Source organism: Phallusia mammillata, chromosome 5 (genome assembly GCF_965637545.1).
Source record: "Phallusia mammillata chromosome 5, kaPhaMamm4.hap1.1, whole genome shotgun sequence".
Classification (NCBI taxonomy): domain Eukaryota; kingdom Metazoa; phylum Chordata; class Ascidiacea; order Phlebobranchia; family Ascidiidae; genus Phallusia; species Phallusia mammillata.
Window position 1 is genome coordinate 22,808,789 of NC_137256.1, and position 20,077 is coordinate 22,828,865.

General features: G+C 39.9%; 1 protein-coding gene across 4 annotated transcripts; it reads right to left on the reverse strand.

Moving 5' to 3' along the window:
* Positions 1-625: 625 nt before the first annotated feature.
* On the reverse strand, positions 626-18,849 carry LOC145228336 (uncharacterized). Of its 4 annotated transcripts, none has more exons than XM_080093368.1 (9): positions 7,615-18,849; positions 7,244-7,309; positions 6,103-6,185; positions 5,535-5,623; positions 4,813-4,855; positions 2,980-3,116; positions 2,411-2,891; positions 2,217-2,327; positions 626-1,781 (listed from the first exon to the last, which is right to left on the reverse strand). In XM_080093368.1, the coding sequence occupies exons 1-9, from the start codon at positions 11,132-11,134 to the stop codon at positions 1,617-1,619; spliced, it is 4,695 nt and encodes a 1,564-aa protein (XP_079949494.1). In that variant the 5' UTR covers positions 11,135-18,849; the 3' UTR covers positions 626-1,616. The 4 variants fall into 4 exon arrangements, with proteins under 4 accessions (XP_079949494.1, XP_079949493.1, XP_079949496.1 ...); XM_080093367.1 differs by having other exon boundaries at positions 6,103-6,188; XM_080093370.1 differs by lacking the exon at positions 7,244-7,309 and having other exon boundaries at positions 7,615-18,848.
* Between the last annotated feature and the right edge of the window lie 1,228 nt (positions 18,850-20,077).

Sequence of the window (20,077 nt, forward strand, 5' to 3'; positions counted from 1 at the left end):
CAATTTTTGGATCAACTATAGAAAAAGGGCTGTAGACCTACAAGTTTACACAGATGCTTTAAATTACTTAGATTTTTTATCTGTCAGTCAAAATGTGCAACATTTGCAAAAAAGCCCAAGTAAATTCTAATGAACTAACTTCCCCTCATGGACCTATCACACCCGATTTTTATTAAGATAAAACGGTGCTAGAAGTGATGCATGTTTTTTAATTGCATTGTAAACCTTTGTCGTAACGTAAATCAGATCTTAATTTCAAATGAAAAGTATCCCCTAATTGTTATGGGATTTATTTCAAATGAACAAAACACATCTACATTGGCTTAAAAAGCACTTATTAATACAACAGTATGCCCTAAACTGTTCTACTTGAGGGTTTTTAGAAATAAATTACCCTTTTCAACAACCAAAAAGCAAGTCCAAGAAAATTTACCACATTTGATTTTTAAAATTAAAAATAGTATTTGACCGGTTAAATAAAGTGCTGTCAATTGACCGGTCAATTGACCGTATTTGACCGGTCAATTGACCGGCTTGCCAACCCTAGTATAAAGTACCTGTTTTTTGCAAGGATAAATCGGAAAACTTGTGTCTACCTTTGCTTGTGGTTCTGGCAGAGCCGTGATCATTGTCGAGTCTTTTTATTATTACTGTCTTACGATTCGCGATTAGTTAACTGTACAAACAAACGTTACATGTATACAAGACAGAGTACAACGCAACTCGGATGTCACTTGTCCAAAGCACAGGATGGGATTCGCTATTGAAACACCACAAACGGAAGAAAACAGCAAGGAACGAAAAGGTTACGATTTTTATCTACAAGCGGTTACGATGCATAATAAGGTTGATCTTGACCAAATCGGTCGTATATGTGAGTATACGTGCGCTGATATTTACAACGGAAAATGACATATTTTTCGGCACTTAAAACTGTACAAGAAAAAGCGTTGGTCGTCACGATGGCTTAATGGCTGCGTCGCCAGAAAAACACTAAAACGCAAAAGAAAAACGGGAAAGAACTTTTTGCACGGGGATTTTTTGGTCAGCTGGCCATAGACAGTGTTTAATCCCCGCAACTGAAACCACTAAACGACATACACAAAAGAAAAAAGTGATTTTTCTTGAGAAAGGTATTAATATTTAAGAGGTCTGTCGATTGATATAGCGCAAATGGAAAATAACAACAAAATGTAATAACTTATACCTCTACAAGCAATTTAAACCTCGAACAAGGTTATTTTGTCTTGTATTGCACAACAAGGGCAGAATAACTGCAAGCGTCCAGATTCGAATCCTCTATCTTATAGTTGAAAGTAACGAAACCAATGTTGGAAAAACCAAAAAGATTTGGTATTGTGTTATGTTACGCACAAATGGTTACATACTGACCACAGATCAAAGAGCAGAAAATTAGAGATGCGAAAAAAACAGAAAATGCACAATTGACCTACACATCCAAAAAGTGCAGTTTCTCAATTACTTGACTCTGAAAATTTAAATAAAAGTCTACAACAATGACATTGAGGCGTTAAACAGTGCTTGTTATGCACGAAGTCCATCAAAATGGAGTTTTTGAACCTAGTTGCCATAATAAACACATCAACAAAAGCTGTCTAATCGCTCCAGTCGTCGTCGGAGTCGTCTTCTCCATTGAAGTCGGAATCAGAATCAGATTGAATCGCATTTTCTCGTTTCTGAAGCGCCCGAGCCAATGCCCCGGCAAGGCCTTCCTCTTCTTTTACTGGAGTCGACGGCATTGAGTCGGTTTCGCAGGAAGTCTACGGAACAAAAAAATATGATAATGCTGATCCAACACATCTCAGTATACCAGGGGTTTGCCTGTCTCGACAAAATGACTTAACCCTGAACGAACGGCAAATGACTTAAAGCTAAAAATACATTTTATCAGCAAATTAGACAAGGCACAAACGAAAAATATTGATCATTTAGGCTTCATTCATTACTTGGAACTGGTTATTTATGTTGCCCAATAGTATTATGTTTGAAGTCTGCTTAGCTCGGTTGGTAAACTGTCAGTAACGGAAGGCTCATGTCGTGGGTTGAAATCCCACTGCAGACAACAGATTGGTTTTTAAACGGCCTAATTCGGTTATGGAAATGTGACATGTATAATATTTTGTTCTTATAAATGCTAAGGTTCTGTTATAGTCAGATCTTGGAGAAAACATTGCTCTAAGAGTTTGAAGTCTTACCACTTTTTTGAGAGCAGAGCCTTGACGAATCTGGTCGAGGAGCGCTCCTCTCCCTCCTCCGCCGCCTCCCCCTCCTACCGGTTTCTCTCCAGGTGGCTTAAGTACCGGGTTCTGTTCGAATACACAAACAGGAAAATTAAGTGGCTTGTTTCAAAGAGCTGAAATCTAAAACTTTTCACAACGATTCAACTTACCCCTTGGCGAATTTGATCCAACAGAGCACCCCTACCTCCACCTCCCCCACTGCTAGGGGGTGGCGGGGGTGCTCCCCCTGTCATATGTGGGGGCGGGGGGATTCCAGCAGCCGGAGGTGGGGGTGGTGGGGGGATACCCGCCCCAGATGGGGGTGGCGGTGGTGGTGGGCCCCCAAAACTCGGAGGGGGAGGTGGGGGTATAGATTCCGGTGCACGTCCTGGGGGTGGTGGGGGACCGCGTCCTTGGTTTGGAGGCCGCCCCCTGCCTGGTGGTGGGGGTGGGGGTTGAGATTGTGGTTGGCGGGGCGGAGGTAGAGCCCCATGACCCCGTTGAGGGGGTGGTGGTGGGGGTCCGGAACCTCCACGCTGGGGAGGAGGTGGCGGAGGGCCGCCACCGTCTCTTCGTGGGGGTGGGGGTGGACCTCCTACTCCTCCACCTCGGGACGGCGGTGGGGGCGCGGGACCGCCTCGTTTGGTGTCCCTGGATAAATAATAACAACACACGTGAATGAAACTTTGTCACAGAACACTTATATTGCAATTCATGTTGTGCGGGTGGTGAAACTTACTGTTTTATTGCCTCAATTCCTCCTTGCTTTTCGATGAAATCGTAGATAAACTGAGCTTTCTCTTTGTCCTGGAGATCACTGTCTTTTATCCCGGCTTTGTTGAAGAGATTCTTGACGTCAGGGTCCATGTTATTCATCTGTGGGCAAAATATTTGATCAGAAAAATACTGATACAGAAAAAGCTGCAACAATAATCGCTGCCTATTGCTATATGCCCACATGGTTTTCGATTCGATTGCAGGTTAATCAACATCGCACAGTTTTACTTACACAATTCCACACCGGTGTCTCATACACAAAGTCCGACATCATTATAAGAAACATTTCTAATTCATAATCCATCCTACTTAGACAATCTTGTTCCTACAAGTTTGCTTATTCCTGGGCACAATTCCTTGCGTTTAGACCAGTGTTTCTCAATCTCATACGGATCGAGTACCAACTGACGACCTTTTCTATCGCTGCGTACCACCTATCATAAACCCTGTTTACATTGGCAGGCCAAGAAAAGGGCCAATTTTCTCGCCCTGACTAGCATATTTAGCAATTTCAAAACACTGTCCAAAACTCGAGCTTCGCCCAAACCAGGGCTGATCATAGTTGGGTCAGTTGAGTTGCAATTTCTAGATCGGACTTTAATTAGGTATCACAGAAAGCTACCCGCGTACCACCTGAAAAGTTTTGGCGTACCAATAGTGGTACGCGTACCACAGTTTGAGAACCACTGGTTTAGTAGTTATTATAATCGCTGTAGTTATTAATCGGTGCCAACTTGCAACAATTAAACCATATCTAATTGTTACAACGTATTCTACGTAAAGTAATCCTTTTTTAAAATAAACCTTGCTACATTCCAACACAAAGGCGACCTAGTATGTAGTGGAACGGCGTTCTGACTGAATAAAAAGCCACAAAAGCGATAAAACTGAACGACATATGCTTGAAATGCGTGTCCGTTCATGCGTATTCAGATTAGTGGATTTGGATGGCGCGCCGTTTACAGCTAAATGTGTAATATAAAATCGAATGCCGTTGTGTCAAGATCTTCTAAAGCGGCCACATATGCTAATCGCGGCCATGGCTGAGTGATTGATTAAGATTTAGTTCGGTTCCTGTAGTATTTTTACCACAATAAAGGTGGTGCAGTGGATATGCAAATTTGATTGTTACCTATTCTTTGACTGCAACTAATTGGTATGTAAGTATTTTCGAGGGGAACTATTTTGTAGGAGGTTTTAAACTCGTATTAGATGCAGAACACAATTACCATGGCTCTTTTGGCACGGCACAACAATATATCGATTATTATCGTTGCTTTTGGAAGAAGCCATATTCCGTTAATCCACACAGCCGTATGCAAATTTTATGATGTCTTGTTACGTAATTGGAGTTAGGTGGCATGGTAAAAATTATAATGTTGCCAAACGCGAAGAACGATTTTTTTTACGGAAATTAAAGGCTAATAATGTAATTATCAGTCCATATAAACGTATAAGAGACACGGAATATCAATTTTTTTACTTCTGTGACGTCATTTTTATGACGTCATCACTTGAATTTAAGTTTTTTGAAACAAGGTAAAGTGATATCATCGGGTTGTTTTCAGAGGAAACAGTAAAATAAAGTTTAAGAACCATTGCATTAAACGTGTTAAAACCCTATCCGCCGAGAATGTAGTCATTTTCCTGGATAATTTCCTTCAGATTTAATTTGGAAAATCACGGCGCATTGGCAAATAATTTGGAAGTCAAAACCCGACACTAAAATTGAGTGTCTCAAAAAACGTGATTTCCTGTGGTGCGGTGCGAAAAAAAACTTCGATTTTCAACTTACGTCAAATCCCTTGTTAGGATCCCAACCGACGTGTCCGACATGTCTGCGAAAAAAACACAACAATTTAACAAATCAATCAGACGGCAAATATATGACGTCACTTGTGGAAGGTGGTACGATGCTTTTTACGTCACTAGCATCTCAAAAGGCCGCAGCTAATTCGTTTACCATTTTCAAGAATTTTTTATGCTGTTTCGACTAATGTTTGGCAAACTGACCATATAGCCAAGGTATTTATCAGACCAGTAGTTTCCCCTATATAACATTTCAATGACTTGAGGACATGACATTTGGGTCCGAATCGGTTTATGTTTTACTCATAAAGCAAGCAAACCCGCGGTATTAAATAAGAAACATCTTCTAACAAGAGTTAGAATAGACGCGAAAAAATTATATCGTTCAAAAATCACAATTTGAACGCAACATTGATCAGGTACGCCTCAAGGACTATTTAGTACCAATATATTCACTTTCGGCCCTTTAGAAGCCCAACAAACCACACTTTAGCGACAAACAGACTAGATAGGTGTTTTTCTAAACAAGGTGCAAGAAACAAAAAACTCTAAAGCCCTATTATCAGCGTAAGGGTAAAATACTTTTTCGTCCCAAGGCATCTCCTTTCGGCCCCTAGATGCCCAGCGTACTCCACTTTAATTAGGATAGAAGTTTTTTTGACAATGTGCAAAAAACAAAAAAAACGTAAAGTTATATTAATAGCTTACTTGAAGTCTGATGGCACGCCAATATCGGCTTTGGTTAGTTTTCCTTTCTTCTTACTCTTTTTTCCTTTCTTTTTATCGTCAACTTGTAACTGTCAGAAACATAAAAAAATGTAAAACCAAATATCAAACAATCTAACAGGACAAGTCAAAATATTTGCATAATTTTGTCGAAAGATCCCCAACGTTACAGAGATTTTTATAGCTAATCGACACAAGCACGATATTATTGGTAAAAAATTCGTAGCGCATTTAGGATTTTTCTTCTCTATAACGAATGATAAACATGTAAAGTCTATGCAATGTGTCATATCATGTACTAACGAGCAAGCAAGCTACTTTGTTAATACATTAAACAAATCATGCCAATAGTTCTTATGAAACGCGCAATTCGGGGCCTTATTCAAGAAATCACTGATGTACAGAAAGACGAAAGATTTTTCATCGTTTTGTGCGTTTGTGAGGAGAAACGGGTTCACTGCGAGCTGACATACATGCTATTTTTTTCTGACATGTAAATTCCGGTTTGCTGACATTCTCACGAAGCAAGCGATGAAATGTGTAGACTTACTGTTGCCTGTGGTGGTGGTGGTGTGTAAGAAACGTTATGAGCTGCTGGTGGTGGAGCTTGGTGGTGCTGAGTATGTTGGACAGCTGCTGAAACAAAACACACTAAAGTTGGTGTAACCGTACAAAAGTACCACATTTTCTATGCAGATTTAGAAGACATAAAGTACTTAGATTATATTGTTTCTCAGCCCCTAATTAGCGGACTAAATCGGTTCCACTTATGACATAAAAAATATGTTTTAATCCCATGTACAGCGTTTTCATTATTTCACATCTTTGTAAAGCCAGCTAAATGTCAGGTTGGTTAAAGAAGTCGGTGGCCTAAAAAGGTTGCAAAACATTAATTTTGATTGGTTGCATCTTTGTCAATGCATATACTATAAACGTGTCAACGGCATACTTTTATTGTACACTAGCGTGGCTAGTTATATTTAGAATCAAAACTAACACAATTAGTCACTAAAGCTTGCTAATACTGGCACATGCAATATAGAATCTGGCTGTACATCTATACAACGGATAAATACATATTAGGTTATCAGTTTTGTTAGCAAATAAAACCACATTAACATTTCCATTTCACACCACCATGCATTTTGCTTGCTAATAGGATTCGTATAAGCAAGAATTATAGCGGGATTTGTCATTGCATAAACTTGACACATAGATCATCAGAATTAGATATTTGCTAAAATTTGGTCATTAATTACAAGATAACGTGTATTGATTGTAATTGAGTTAATGATACTTAAGTAAAAATTGCCAAAATTTGAGTTTAAATTTTGCGTTTCGTTAGACAACTGCAATTAAAAGCCTAAATTTTGATCAATATAACAACTTTTGCAAAGTAAATCTTGACATGCAAGGTAACAATTCTTTTCTGAAATTGCATTTTTTAGTGTTAGTAAATTCATATACTCCATCTTCTGTGGGTGCCGTAAAAGTTAGTGGAAAATAAATCACACAACAGTATCGGTTACAATTGCGGCATCATCAAAGTTTAATCGCTTCAAACAGACACATAGAATTGTTGAAATGTTGAAATTAAACCACCAACAGCCTTTTGTAGGTTTTTCCAAACGTTCATGCGTTATAGAGAAACATAACATTTGTCATCCATGCCATTTCACCCCTTTTCCTACCTGACATGGGTGGGCTTGGGAGGCCCCCACCATGAGGCCCCCTGATGGACTGCTCACGTGACTTCGCTGTAACGAACACGAGACTGGTTTACTTAAATACCGTCGGGGTTTTAAAACGGTTTTGGGCAGTGGGAAATTTATGATAGTGTGTGACATCACATTGGAAATTTCCCCAAAATCTCCCCAAAATTATTGGAAACTCTAAAGATTGAAGTTTCACAAAGTACTATACAACACTCACGCCACCAACAACAACGAAAACAGACAAAATCCAGACAAAGACAGCCCCCGAAACCAAACAAAAATGACAGCCCTAAGACCAATAAAATCAACGTCTACTTTCACATTATTAGAGCATGTAATTTTTTTACCTGTTTTGGTTTTAACTTTTCGTAATTTCAATATTCTTGACATGCTAGAGAACAACCCGTCGGAATACGCCTTGCGTTCCATTGTGTTCATCTGTTTCGATTTGCTTTCAAACATTTCACATATTTTCCCGACTTGCTGAATCGAGTCGTTATTGATGAAACTCGATATCAAATCAATTCGGTCAGTTTTACTGCTAAACCTCTTTTCCAAGTTCAATTGGTAAGCAGCGTCAGGGTGAAGAACACTGTCAGTCAGAGGGACGGATATCTCAGCAGCCTTCTTGTGAGAGCGCTTGCTTTTTCGTTTACGTTTGCGTTTATCACTGAAATCACCACTTTCAAAGATCTGAATATGTTCAGCGACTGGTGTTGAGATGGGGGAAGGTGTTACACAGCTTGAGCGGGAGGAACTACATGTGCTGAGGACGCTAGATGCATTAGAGTCCCTGCTATATCTCGAAGGCCTGAACATGCCGTTGCTGAAGGCTTTAGTTGAACTGTTATTCGCGTTGGAGTTGATAAGAACAGGTGAACGGGAAACGTACTTTGAAAGCTGCTGACTTTGGCAACTTTTTGTATTGCGGGCATTTCTAACTGGTGTGGAGCGATGAGGCGATGCTTTGAGGGACCTTGTGGGTTTCTTACGTCCTAGGGAAGCAAAATACCCTTCGATATCCAAGTCAAGTTTTGACATATCTTCTTGCAGAATATCAGCCCTATTCAACGTGTCCTCATCATTCCGTTTTCCCTTTGAACCACCCTTGATCGGTATATCATTGTAAAATTGATCATAGCTAACATAGTCGTCTTCGGATTCGCACCCGGACTGTACATTAAGATACAGTGGGTCCGCAGCCGGCGTTGGTATGTTGTTGTACACAGGCTCTTCTCTGGGTCTACTTTGCCTTACGCTCGATTTTGTAATTTTAATCTTCGGTACATCTTGCTTGCGACGCACATCTGGGCTAACTGACGGAGTAATAGTTCGTACGTCCATATAAGTGAGGTTTGTAGCCGTTGCGCCAGCACTGCCTTCTTGATAACACGCAAATGGGCTGCCACCGTTTGCGTACAGCCAGGAGGAACGCTTTTTTTTCATATTGGCGCTGGAGTCATTCGCACTATCTACACATGCACTCAAAAAGTCGGCACTACTGGATATTGAAGGTTTTTGAGTTGCATTTTTGTCTTTCTTTCTTTGGTATCTGGAATCAGTTAACCGGTTAGGGGAACTTGTATTGCTTTTTTGCAGTGTTGTATCAAATGCAGAAGGCGTTAAGGTTTGATCTGCATTATCACCTTGTGTTTCAGAAGAAATATTTTTAGAAACACTGGGTTCATCTTGTAGCGGGGTGATTTTTCTTGGCGAAACACTGCCACAGAACTCTTTAGGCGGACTCGGAAATTGAAACGACTCCATTGAACCCATATCGTCTACAGCAGGGCGGGGAGCAGGAGATGGTAGTGAAAAGACTTCATCAGCAGATGCATCAAAACCATCCTCTGTGCTGATAATAGCTAAATGGTCCTTATCTAATTCATACTTGCATTGATCAGTCAAACTGGTTGTGCGCCTTTGCGGGGATGGTGTCTTTTTCTTGTCGGTTTTACCGCCGGCGATATGCGGCGACGATAAGGGCGACAGAAGCGATAGTTTCTTTGCTTTCTTCTTAAGCATTCTTGACAACCTAGCCGGACTTGCAATTGTGTGATAATGCCCGAATTCTGGAAGTCGATGACTAGGCACAGAAATGTGTTCAACTGACTTATGATGTTCTTTTACTTGCAGGGAATTGCTGGAAAGCGACAAATTGCGCTTTCTTATAATCTCATTATTATTGCGCAGATTGATGTCGTTCAAATCGTTCTGCGACTGACGATCTTCTGATAGTTTTCTCGCTGGTATAGCACCTGTTTGTACAGCTACTTCTTCTTTGCAGATTATATCCGCTAAACCTTTGGTCTTTACCCCTTTTTTCTCAAGGACAGCTAGTCGCATTTTAAAGCTGGTGCGAGGAAATTCAGAAAGTTCAGCTTTAACTTTGATATAATCCTGATACTCCGACCAAACGATCTTCTCCGGTGTCGGGGGACGCTTTGGAACCGAATCTTGTTCTGTAGAAGGTTCCGGTATCATATCGAAGCTTGAAACCGGTTCGTCTGTTAACGAATCGCGTTTCGGCGATTTATAGTCCGAAAATCCGATCATGGCGTCGATATCTGTAATAGGATCCGGTTCCATGCTCTTACGCATTGATGAGCGGTTGTTATTTCTACGAAAAGATTGCCTTAGAAGCGTCCACCCTCCTTTATTACGACTGGGTGTCCGTCGCACCACATTGCGATAATCAAGGGAAAGACTTGGATTCGGTTCTTCGCACTTACAGCCGTATTTTTTGATCGGCGTTGGCTTGTGGTTACGCTGACACCATTTCTGTACATCGTCCCCCAGCTGTAGGGAATCAGAATCGGCAATTGACTCGGCAGTCGGACTTTCAGCAATTACGCTGCATTCTTCAGCAGTTGGTGTCGATGACCGACTTCGTGTGTCCCATAAATCGTAAATACTAACTCGCTCAAACACACTTTGCCCACGCAAAGGCAATGAGTTGGTTTTATTGGCATCATCAGTGCTCTGTGGCGATGGTGATGTCGCCGCTGCCTTTGATTTCTCAGCAGATTTCCTGTAAGCCTCCATTGCGCGTTTATAGTGCTTCCACTGGCGCAGGGAGCGGTTAGAGTCTTTATCTAAGGTCTCCTCGCCTTCTGTGTCAGTTTTCAGACTTCGGTTGCTAAGAACTGATGAAGAACGCGACCTGGGCGAGTCCAATAACCCACTGTGACTCTGACTCCTGTTACGTAACAATTCCAAGTGCAGGGACTCCCCGTTCGGGTAATCCCCCAAGTTTGGGATCTTTCGTTTCGGTGTAACAGTTTCATCCTTAGCAAAGTTCTTAATAACGCCGACAGTATTGGCTCTTTTGATAAAACGCGGTGGAAAATCGTTCTCCATGTTTGGAACTCGGTCTTGTTCGTCCTCTGGCGTTTTTTGTTTGTCCTCGGCGTTTTCGAACAAATGCGCGATCTGCAGTAACCCATGTTGGGCGGTTTGTTTTTTTACGGAGAGTTTTGTGGATCGTCGCCTGATCCATTTTCCAGTGGCCGAGTTGGGTCTCGAACCATCACCCTTACGACTTCCACCGCTAGAAAGTCTCCGTCTGCACTTTACCGGCGTCGCCTTCCCATTGCTTATGACATCACAGAGGGGTGGCGCGGGGCGTTTGCTGATCTTCACCGGGATGTCGATATCGACCGGGAAAGAAGGAAGGACCGAGAGTTTTCGAGGCCTTGCCGCATTGGATTTTTTCTCCAGTGCATCTTCGATATCAGAGAGACTGTAATCCGAACCAACGTGGTCGTCGTCTTGGCTAATTTCGCTGCATTCGTCGAAATCGCGGTCGTTTAAGAACCTCGAGTCGTACCCGCTATCAAGACTTGGGGCAGCAACTGATGTGGCCATGGCAATAGGCCTTTGTTGTTTTCGATTGTTTGTGAATCAGTATATTTGAACTTAGTTTACATTCACGCTACAAGATATTAAACATACAATTATAGACCAACAATAATGCAGTTTTAAAGAGATCTTGGCATTAAAACCAACATTCTTCCAGTTTACGCAGTTAGAAAGCTACCAATTCGCCCAAAAAGGCTTGCAAAAAGACAAATAATATCTGCCATTCTCTTGAAAATATATCTTAAATTTACGTAAAAAAACATGAGTACAGCCTTTGCAATTCAATATCTCAGCCAAACTGCAACGCATTCTTGCAATTTACATGCTAAAAAAATCTTATGCCAAAAAATCAAAGGTCACTTAACGCACAGCGCTCAAACAATATCACGTCCTGGATAATCTGCCAAGAAAACTGTATTAAACAAAAACCTGCACAACTTGACAACTTTGCACGGAAGTCGTGCTGTTAATAGGGTCCAACATTTACTATGTAGTTCCAAACCACAAAACACGTTAACTACAAGTCGTTTACAAGCTGCCACCTTTGCAATGATTAAGTTGCACTGTCCATTGCTGACCGGATCTTGGTGTGTACTGACGCACATAAAAGTGAAAAAACTAATCGTGATCAAGCAACGACCGAATTTACCACGCCCGTTACGTCATCAACGGAATTCCGACTGATTAATTGCACAACTTACGTCCCACTGACGTTGGGAACATTAAAAGTTGGGTTTTTGGGGTTGTGCGTTGGTTCTCACCAAATATAGTTTCACGCACGGGTTCTTAGTTAACGTTGTCTAGCGAAACCCGGTTTAATTTACGTAGTTTGATCAAAAACATTATTTGAAGGCACGTCGCTATACAAAACCGTAGGAATCAGCGTTTATGCAAAACTAACTGATGTGATGCGGCCCTCTTATCACTGATGATGGCATGAGCATTTGCCGAAACATTTGAAAAATAAAGCATGTCGCTTTTTATGTCTATTTGGGCCGTTATTTTCACCATTAAACTTATGCAAAACTGTTTACTAAAAAAGCGCAAAATTGGACAATGATTTGTCATAATAAAAACACTAAACCTGATTAAATATTTGTCAATAAGCTTGAGACGCCTTGAATACATTTTTTTGCAAAGCTTATAACAATCATTGTTATAACCATGAGTGATTTGTTTCAAGCACGCAAATAACATCACTTCAACTTTTCAATAAATCTCTTTCGTGAAATGCCGCTAATTTCGTCATTTAAAAGCGCTGCAAAATTTTGGCATTAAATATTGCCTTGTAACTGTTGTGTTGCTTTACACATTTATTTGCGCACAGCTGTAATTACATCAGTAAGTTATTCTGGGAACTTTTTGAAATTAACATTTTTACGCAATTATAAGTTACTTGCGGAACGGAAGGATGCTGACCGCGTCGAATCTTGGCTGAAAACTTTTTGTCGTAATTAACCAAAGTGATGACATAACGCAAATGCAATTACAATTTTTCAGTTTTTGAATCCAATCAGTTGTAATGTCGAATGCAAATCTCATTTTCTTGTAATTGTTAACCTTTTAAACATTCATGTACACTTTACATTCATATAATACTCTTTTTGTAGACTCTTATCTCATTTTTAGGACTTGATAACGGAATGTGGATGCGTATGACAGTATAGAACCGCATTTTGATGCTAATTTCAACCAAAATCAGCCTCACCAATTCTGCAAGTAGCAAAAGGTGTCTTTATGAACTACTTACTAAATTTTTACGCCCATAAGCTGAAGAAAAAACGTGCTTATTAGTGCCGCAAGTACGAAACGGTTTGAGCACCACTGCCTATAGCTTCAAGAACACTGACTTTAACTAAAAACCAATCTGCATTTGCCCTGAACTCCCAATATAAACCACTGTATAGGGGAAAGGCGTCATCACGCAAGCAACACAATTGAGCAATTGAAATCGTTACGTTTCCTGAATGAGTCCACAAGCAATGGTGGCAACGAGTGATTCTACTTGCGACTTGCTATTTCTGTCGTAACTCATTCAATCGAGGAATCATGCACAGGTCAAAGCCGTCTGTCGTTTCTAGCTATCAGACTCCGTATTTTAATAGAGTACAACTTTTTGGTGACGCACGCTTCGGAGAAACATGTATTCAGAAAGTGATCTACGTTGCCTTGCCTTCCTTGCTACAAAAAATCACTATCAAATTTTACATATTTACCATCTTTGCCACTAAAACAGACGCTTAATCTAAGGACCTCTAGTTCATTAAACGTAGCTAACAAACAATATACCCTTTATCGAATCTTACTGCTGGCATTAACACATCTTGGAAAACAATATCTTACAACTGGCCAGAACGCCTAATTAAACTTCGTTCCCGGATAACACATCCATCAATCAAACGTGATTGACAGCCGAACTGACGCATCCATTTGACACTATCACACTGAAGAAGGCGCAAAAAAACGTTTACTGCGCGGGACGACATGGTTTTCCAAGCTCGTTAGCAGCGTGTGGAAATCGTTAACCTTCTCTTTGCAAGACGTTTTCGAAGTTCGAGACGATTAGGAGCAGAGACACCGGATAAGGCGAGTCAAAGAACGGCCAGTGGAACGCTATAGTGTCGTGTGGCCTATTAACACAACGAGGAAACGCCAATCTACGATATCTGCTGTGCCAAAGACGCCTGACAAATGTATCGGTTTACTGAATAACCCATTGACCTGTAAATCTTTGCCACAATGATACAACATGTTTTTTTAAATAGTGATTTCCAGGCGATTTAACTTGGCAGTTTAACAGCGATCGAAAAAGGGCGTTTTGATTTAACATATCTCCATCTTGTATATCTCTCACATCAAAGTTAAAACAGTTCACTTTGTTTATAATCGCGCCTATAGTCTGTCGAAATATCGTGCTACTTAAAATAGTGTTATTTCGTGTGGAGGTAAAGCTAAAAGTATTTCGACCAAACAACATCCAAAAAGTAAGTTGCATGAAGGACCAATCAATAATAAAAGGTTTTGAGAACAACGGTTTGTAATAATGTCGAGAAACTGTTTGGTCTATGTTCTCAAACACATTCACTAGTATTTAATACACTTCTTAGCTAAAAGAATCGCAAATCTTACTCTCTGATCTGTAATCTCATTCCTACTTCGGCGTCAAACAGTCAATTTCTGTCAAGTCACCCCTAAACCCTAAAACAAATCTGGGCCAATCACTCTTAATCGCCGAGCAATTAAACTACAAACGCACGCACACAAATCAGCTGTACACAACGCGGCGCAAACCAAGCCCTTTCATGAACAGTAACAGTCCAGTGAACGTAGTTTTCGCGAAAAACAACTTTTCACCCGTTCGCTGAATTTGCTAATGAAAACGGAACAACTTCCGGCGATTAACCCCGCTTGATTGGACGCTGGTACATAGCTCTACTCAGTGTGTGTTAGTCATGGGGTGCTTTTGCTGCCCTAAAGTTAAGCTTCCTGTCCATTGAATCATACGTTTGAACAACACAGCTCTGCATTTGAAATTTGTTACGACTTTTGGCGCTGGTCAACATATTTTGACGTTTAATTTGCAGAGTGATTAGATAAAGATTAACGGTGCTTTCATGGCTCGTTATTGCAGCATGAACTATGGCCCTGTCATTGTCTATGAACTGTATTTCATTCCAACGCCAAAGGAAGCAATGATGCTTAGGATTTTTGCGAGCAATTTTTCCTGGTTATTTCTTTGTATTGTTGGTTGACAACACTCGTAACTCCCGCAAAAAGTACGCACCGCAATTTGAACACGAGTTGATGCAATTGTCATAAGAAAATGACATATTTTACTTGGACACAGAGTAAGGCCACAGTTATGAACCAAAAAGGGGGCATAATTAACCAAATTTTAGGACTCGCAACCTTTTATATGAGCGTCTTTCTTGGTCTTTGAAGTTATGCTAGATTACCTCCTGTTTAAAACACCGACACATCAGCACATGTGCATTCAACATGCAGATATTTCGAACACATCTGCGCACCTTATAAGTCAATACTACGAGTCTATTCATTCTTACCACAATTGGTCACAAATAGACGAAAGGGTATTGGGGTTCGAGTATCGTTTCATGGAAGAATCACCTAATACTTCGTATCTGTGGCATACAGGTTCGCTTTCAGAGCCCCAAGAAGCACCGGTGACGCACACGAAGAAGCATTCCATCAAACAAAATGTCAAACATGGATTGAATGAAGCGCAATGCGTATTGAAACATGATACCCAGGGAGGGTTCAAAACAGCAAAAGCTAGCTTCTACCCAGCATGCACGACTTAGTTGACGTTATACACAAACTGACTGGTTGATAAATTATATACGTTCTTTCTCTTTTCTAAGAAACTGGGATGTTTCCTAATTTGCCCCTTGGTGGTAACTAACCCACTATGAATTTTTGTTTATCAATATATAATTTTAACATATATTAGTTGACGCATCACAAAATGTAGCAACAGGGCTTGTCTCAGCTTGGACTATTTTTACAGACGACTTATAAGTGACTGCAAAGAAACAACACAAAATATTATGCTACCCGTATTTTCAAACGTATGGCACTGTTCTTATTAAGCGTTACCTTTTCTTAGAGTTTTTTTCACTCGTTTTTCCATAAAACATCAAATCAACAAACAGGGCAATACGTTTGGACGTCTGAAAGTATTTCAAACCTACAACTTCACACTTTTGCTTACAGACATAACTGATGTGGATACAAATCAGAGAAATCAGCCAATAGTTTTGATTGCGTATTCTATTTGAACAAGGCATTGCTGATGCCTACCCTCGAAATATATATCCAATTTCTGAGGCAATGCATATAACTTAGAATATAGTACAAATTTAAACTGTTTTATCTTGACTTTTTGCCATTTAAAAACTGCTTGTAAAACGAGTTTACCTAAACTGTGATGACAGACGGGTTTAAGGTAAGCGTTCCGACAGTTTTGATTTCCTGATACAAAGCTACCATCAACAACCACTTGTAAGTTACCAAGTTTCACGATTCATTCTACGTTTCCTGTACAATCATAAACTGACTTTCGGGTAAACAAACAAAATCTGAGTCACGTCACACTGTAATTTACGCAAAATCAGTACCGTTTTTTTGCAATTTTGTTGAGGCATAAATTTCACTCAAAAAACTTTCAAAAAGGTAAAGAACAAAAACTGACTGGAAAAAAAAACTTGAAACAATCTTTCCTTTGAAATATGCGATGACTTGAAAAGTAAAATATTCTAACCTGTGATAAACAGACACTGACAAAAAAGCGATATATTAACATACGCCACGTTGGTTAAGCCGTGCATAATCGATAACTTTTATACTGGGGCAAAAGTTTCTTTAAAACAGAAACCAAAAAAACTTCCAAAATGAGATCACTTATTGTAAAAACTATTGATAAAAACCTTTCCTTCAAAACATGCGATGATTTGCTTGAAAAGTAAAATAACTTAGCTGTAAGGAACAGACAGTTACAAAACGCGATAAAACCTTGCATAATCGACTACCTGTACAGTCAGCTGGAACTTTACTCAAAAACAGAAACCCAACCCTACAGGTAACATCTAGGAAAACGCCTCGCCCAATTCTGTCATGGCCAAATATGAGAAAGCGGCGTTTGCTGCAATCCCACACAGCACTGGACAAGAGTCGATAACCGCACCGGAAACAATTGTTCTGTCACAATTCAACTCCACTGTGACGAAACAGTGCGATCGAGACACCAGCGGATGTGATAATAGCTCAGACTGGCGAGTTGCTAAAGAGTTGGGCACAGAGGGAATTGTCAAGTGTGAAGCCTTTACCGCCGTTTTGGCATCGTATTTTATGAATGCAGCTGGGTATGTTTGCTGATCTTTCTCCGTTTTGTTTCCCAGTTTGTTGATTTGAAAATTGTTTTGTAATCTTGCAAGTCAAATTTAGCTAAAATCCTGGTTTTGCAGCACAATCACGTGATCCAAACTGATGATGATCAACAAAGTGTGGCACTTTACTGACACCATGCGGTCGATTTAAGTCACAGAAAGCTCAATTCCACTTATCCAGCCGTTTTTCACTGTTTTCCTTCCTTAAATGCTTCAAGCGTGCGAGAAAACTTTGGCGGTCTTTGAACAAAACCATTGAAGTTATTTTGCTTTCCAAGTTTCCAATCACACATCATTATCCTGCCATTGTTGTAGTAGTTGTGCTTGGCAAGTTGTTAGTATGTTGAAATGAGCATTCGTTACAGGATGTATACCACGTTTTTGATACATTATCTACACAAGGAATGTCGAAACAGTCGATCAAGGAGTAATAGAAACTATGGTATTTTTATCTCAAATCTTTGATTTAAGGTAGAAGCTTTGTGGCCCTTGCCAAACTGCAATGACATGTTATGACCAGAAAATGGCATTTGTGGTTGGATGTAAATGCACTTGGCGAAAATATCATTCCTAGTCTCAAATCTCTGTCTTGATGTGGCTAAATATCGTTGAATGGTTTTGGCTTAAAATAACTTGACAATTTTAAGTCCAATTTAGCCGATGAAATCAAGGCAACGTCGTTGGCACCAAATTTACAAGGTTAAAAATGAGTTGTTTAGTCATCTTGAAACGGGATGTATCGATCTCAAAAGATTCCCTGCTAAAAAGGTAGGTTTTGGTAAAAAAGGCGGACACCGCTGCTCCACAAACACTGGCGGTTTAAACGAGCGATTGAATTTGCGTCAGTCCAAGACAGAAAGGAAAAACACAACAGACCATTTCCTGACATGCTCTGCGTCATCGCCACATCGACATCAAGATAGTAAAGCCAGATTAAAACGAAACAAACTCAAAATTGTGACTGTGCGCGCTTAAGGTTGCTTGTAGTTTTTACAGTTTTGCTGTTAACTGGAATACTTTAATTTCTGAAGTTAAATGCACACAAATTATCAGATTAAACGAGATTTGGTAAACAAATGGAAAACATTTCGTGGTGTGAACAAACTTTCTGTGAGTTATTAACAATTTTTTTATACATGCATCACGTCCAAGCTTGCTTCATGTCACGTGTAATACGACACAAAGTGATGTCATATCGAAAACGGCCCAGTAGCGCCCACAAGTGTCCAGAGAAGAGCTTTGTTTTCTGAAACGCTGGCTAAAATAAATCATTAAGTTGTAAGTCAACTTAACGCAGCAGAAATTTAAGAAAAAACAAACAAAATAGTCTCCTTCAAATTTGATCAGCTTAGTTTTTAGACATATCATTCAATGGACGTTAGATATGTTTCACTCAAAGCATATGGACATACACGTCTATTATAACTCTTGATAAAACCATGAACTGTGTACATGTGCATTTAAACCAAGCTTTGAAAACACAAAAATAAGGAAAGAATAGTCAGACGGGTTGCTGAAAGTCCGTTACAACGCCAACACACGAAGAAATCAGATTTAGGGTTAGCATATAGTCGCTCTGATACGGTTCCCCCTTGCATCCGGAACCGTGTTACACGTGTCCATTCGTGAGTGGCTGAGCTGGTAATTTGTGGCGTGGTGTGACTCGAACACACCAGTATAGACACTGACTCGCTGGAAGACACAAGCTATCGACAAACATGGGCCGAAGTTATACAAAATACTGATGATATGAAACATGGTTGAATCGATAGAAACAAATGTATGAAAACCAAGAAAAACAAATCTAAAAACAGACAAGTCTAAAAAAAACAGTAAGTCTGTTAAACTGAATAGTAATCTACAAAATATGGAGAATAGTTTTTTAGCACCAGCAAGCTTGCAAATTGCTGGAAAATTAGAAATGAAACCATGCATAAATTTTGATTCTTAGGTTATTTACCACATTATCGTTTCGAAACACAATGCTCTTGAATTAGGATTTTCCCATATACAAACGACTGGCATAATGTTTTACAATCAATGTGAGAATTTGATTTAAAACCAAATAAACACAATTCGAAATATTGTGTTGAGGTACTTAAAATATGGCAAAGAATGTTACATACAATACAGTACTTCAAAAACCACATTTGATTGCGCTCTTGGTTCCTTTTTTGCTGTACCAGCCTCTACAGCGAAAAACCAGTCTTTTTTGAATATTGAGACTTGCTGAAGAAAGATTACTTGTCGATGTCCAAAAACAGTCTGCCAGTTGTGTGGGATAACATTTTCCAAACAGCACAAACAATACGTTCGTACGGTGACGTGTTTACCAACCTTGCTAAAACCGCTGCGGTAGGAATGTTGGACCACAGGGTATTTCTAAATTGGTTGAACATTTAAACAGGCCATTAGAATGACAAACAACAGTCTGAAACAAGGTAGCATCAAAGTCAAGCATCTGTAACGTAATGTGGTAATTTTTTCCTCGGCAAAAAAACGTTTTAGTTGGTTTGTAATCCCATACCGGTAAAAGGAGCGTTACATACTTATGTAAGGTATTCGCCCTTGTGGCTGTTACACGGAAAAACAACAATCGTTCAATCTTCACTAAAATGAGAAGAACACACAAGGAACGCTACCTCTAGTTGTGTATGATCGTTAACGTGTGCACCACAAAACGCAAACTAGCGTTCGAGTAAGGTACACAACTATTTAAACACAATAATTCTTAATTGCGTTACGCTTTAGCGTCGGGATTTGAACCTGGCACCTTTGTACGAATTAAATTGACAATTAAAACGTGAAACAACCGCTTAAGTAAAAACAAGAGTCATCTGAAACGCATGTTCCACATAAATCACAGTGTTTCATTTGGCCATTGAACAAATCATAAATCGTATCTCTGTATTGCGTATGTGTGATCAGGTAATAGACATTAATGCATCATTTTGCGCATTTGCCTTAGGTAATAATCGGCCGTTGCGCCAAGAGGCGCAAACCACACCGAAAAATAATCATTGCCGAATACGTCATACACAGT

Bases quoted from the DNA above. Each gene is read 5' to 3' on its own strand.
- LOC145228336 (XM_080093367.1), bottom strand. From the start codon at position 11,134: ATGGCCACATCAGTTGCTGCCCCAAGTCTTGATAGCGGGTACGACTCG. The intron at 7,310-7,614 runs GTAAAAAAATTA...TGTTCGTTACAG, and splicing joins AAAAGTTAAAACCAAAACAG to CGAAGTCACGTGAGCAGTCC. The intron at 4,856-5,534 runs GTAAGCTATTAA...TTTTTTTCGCAG, and splicing joins GGCGTGCCATCAGACTTCAA to ACATGTCGGACACGTCGGTT.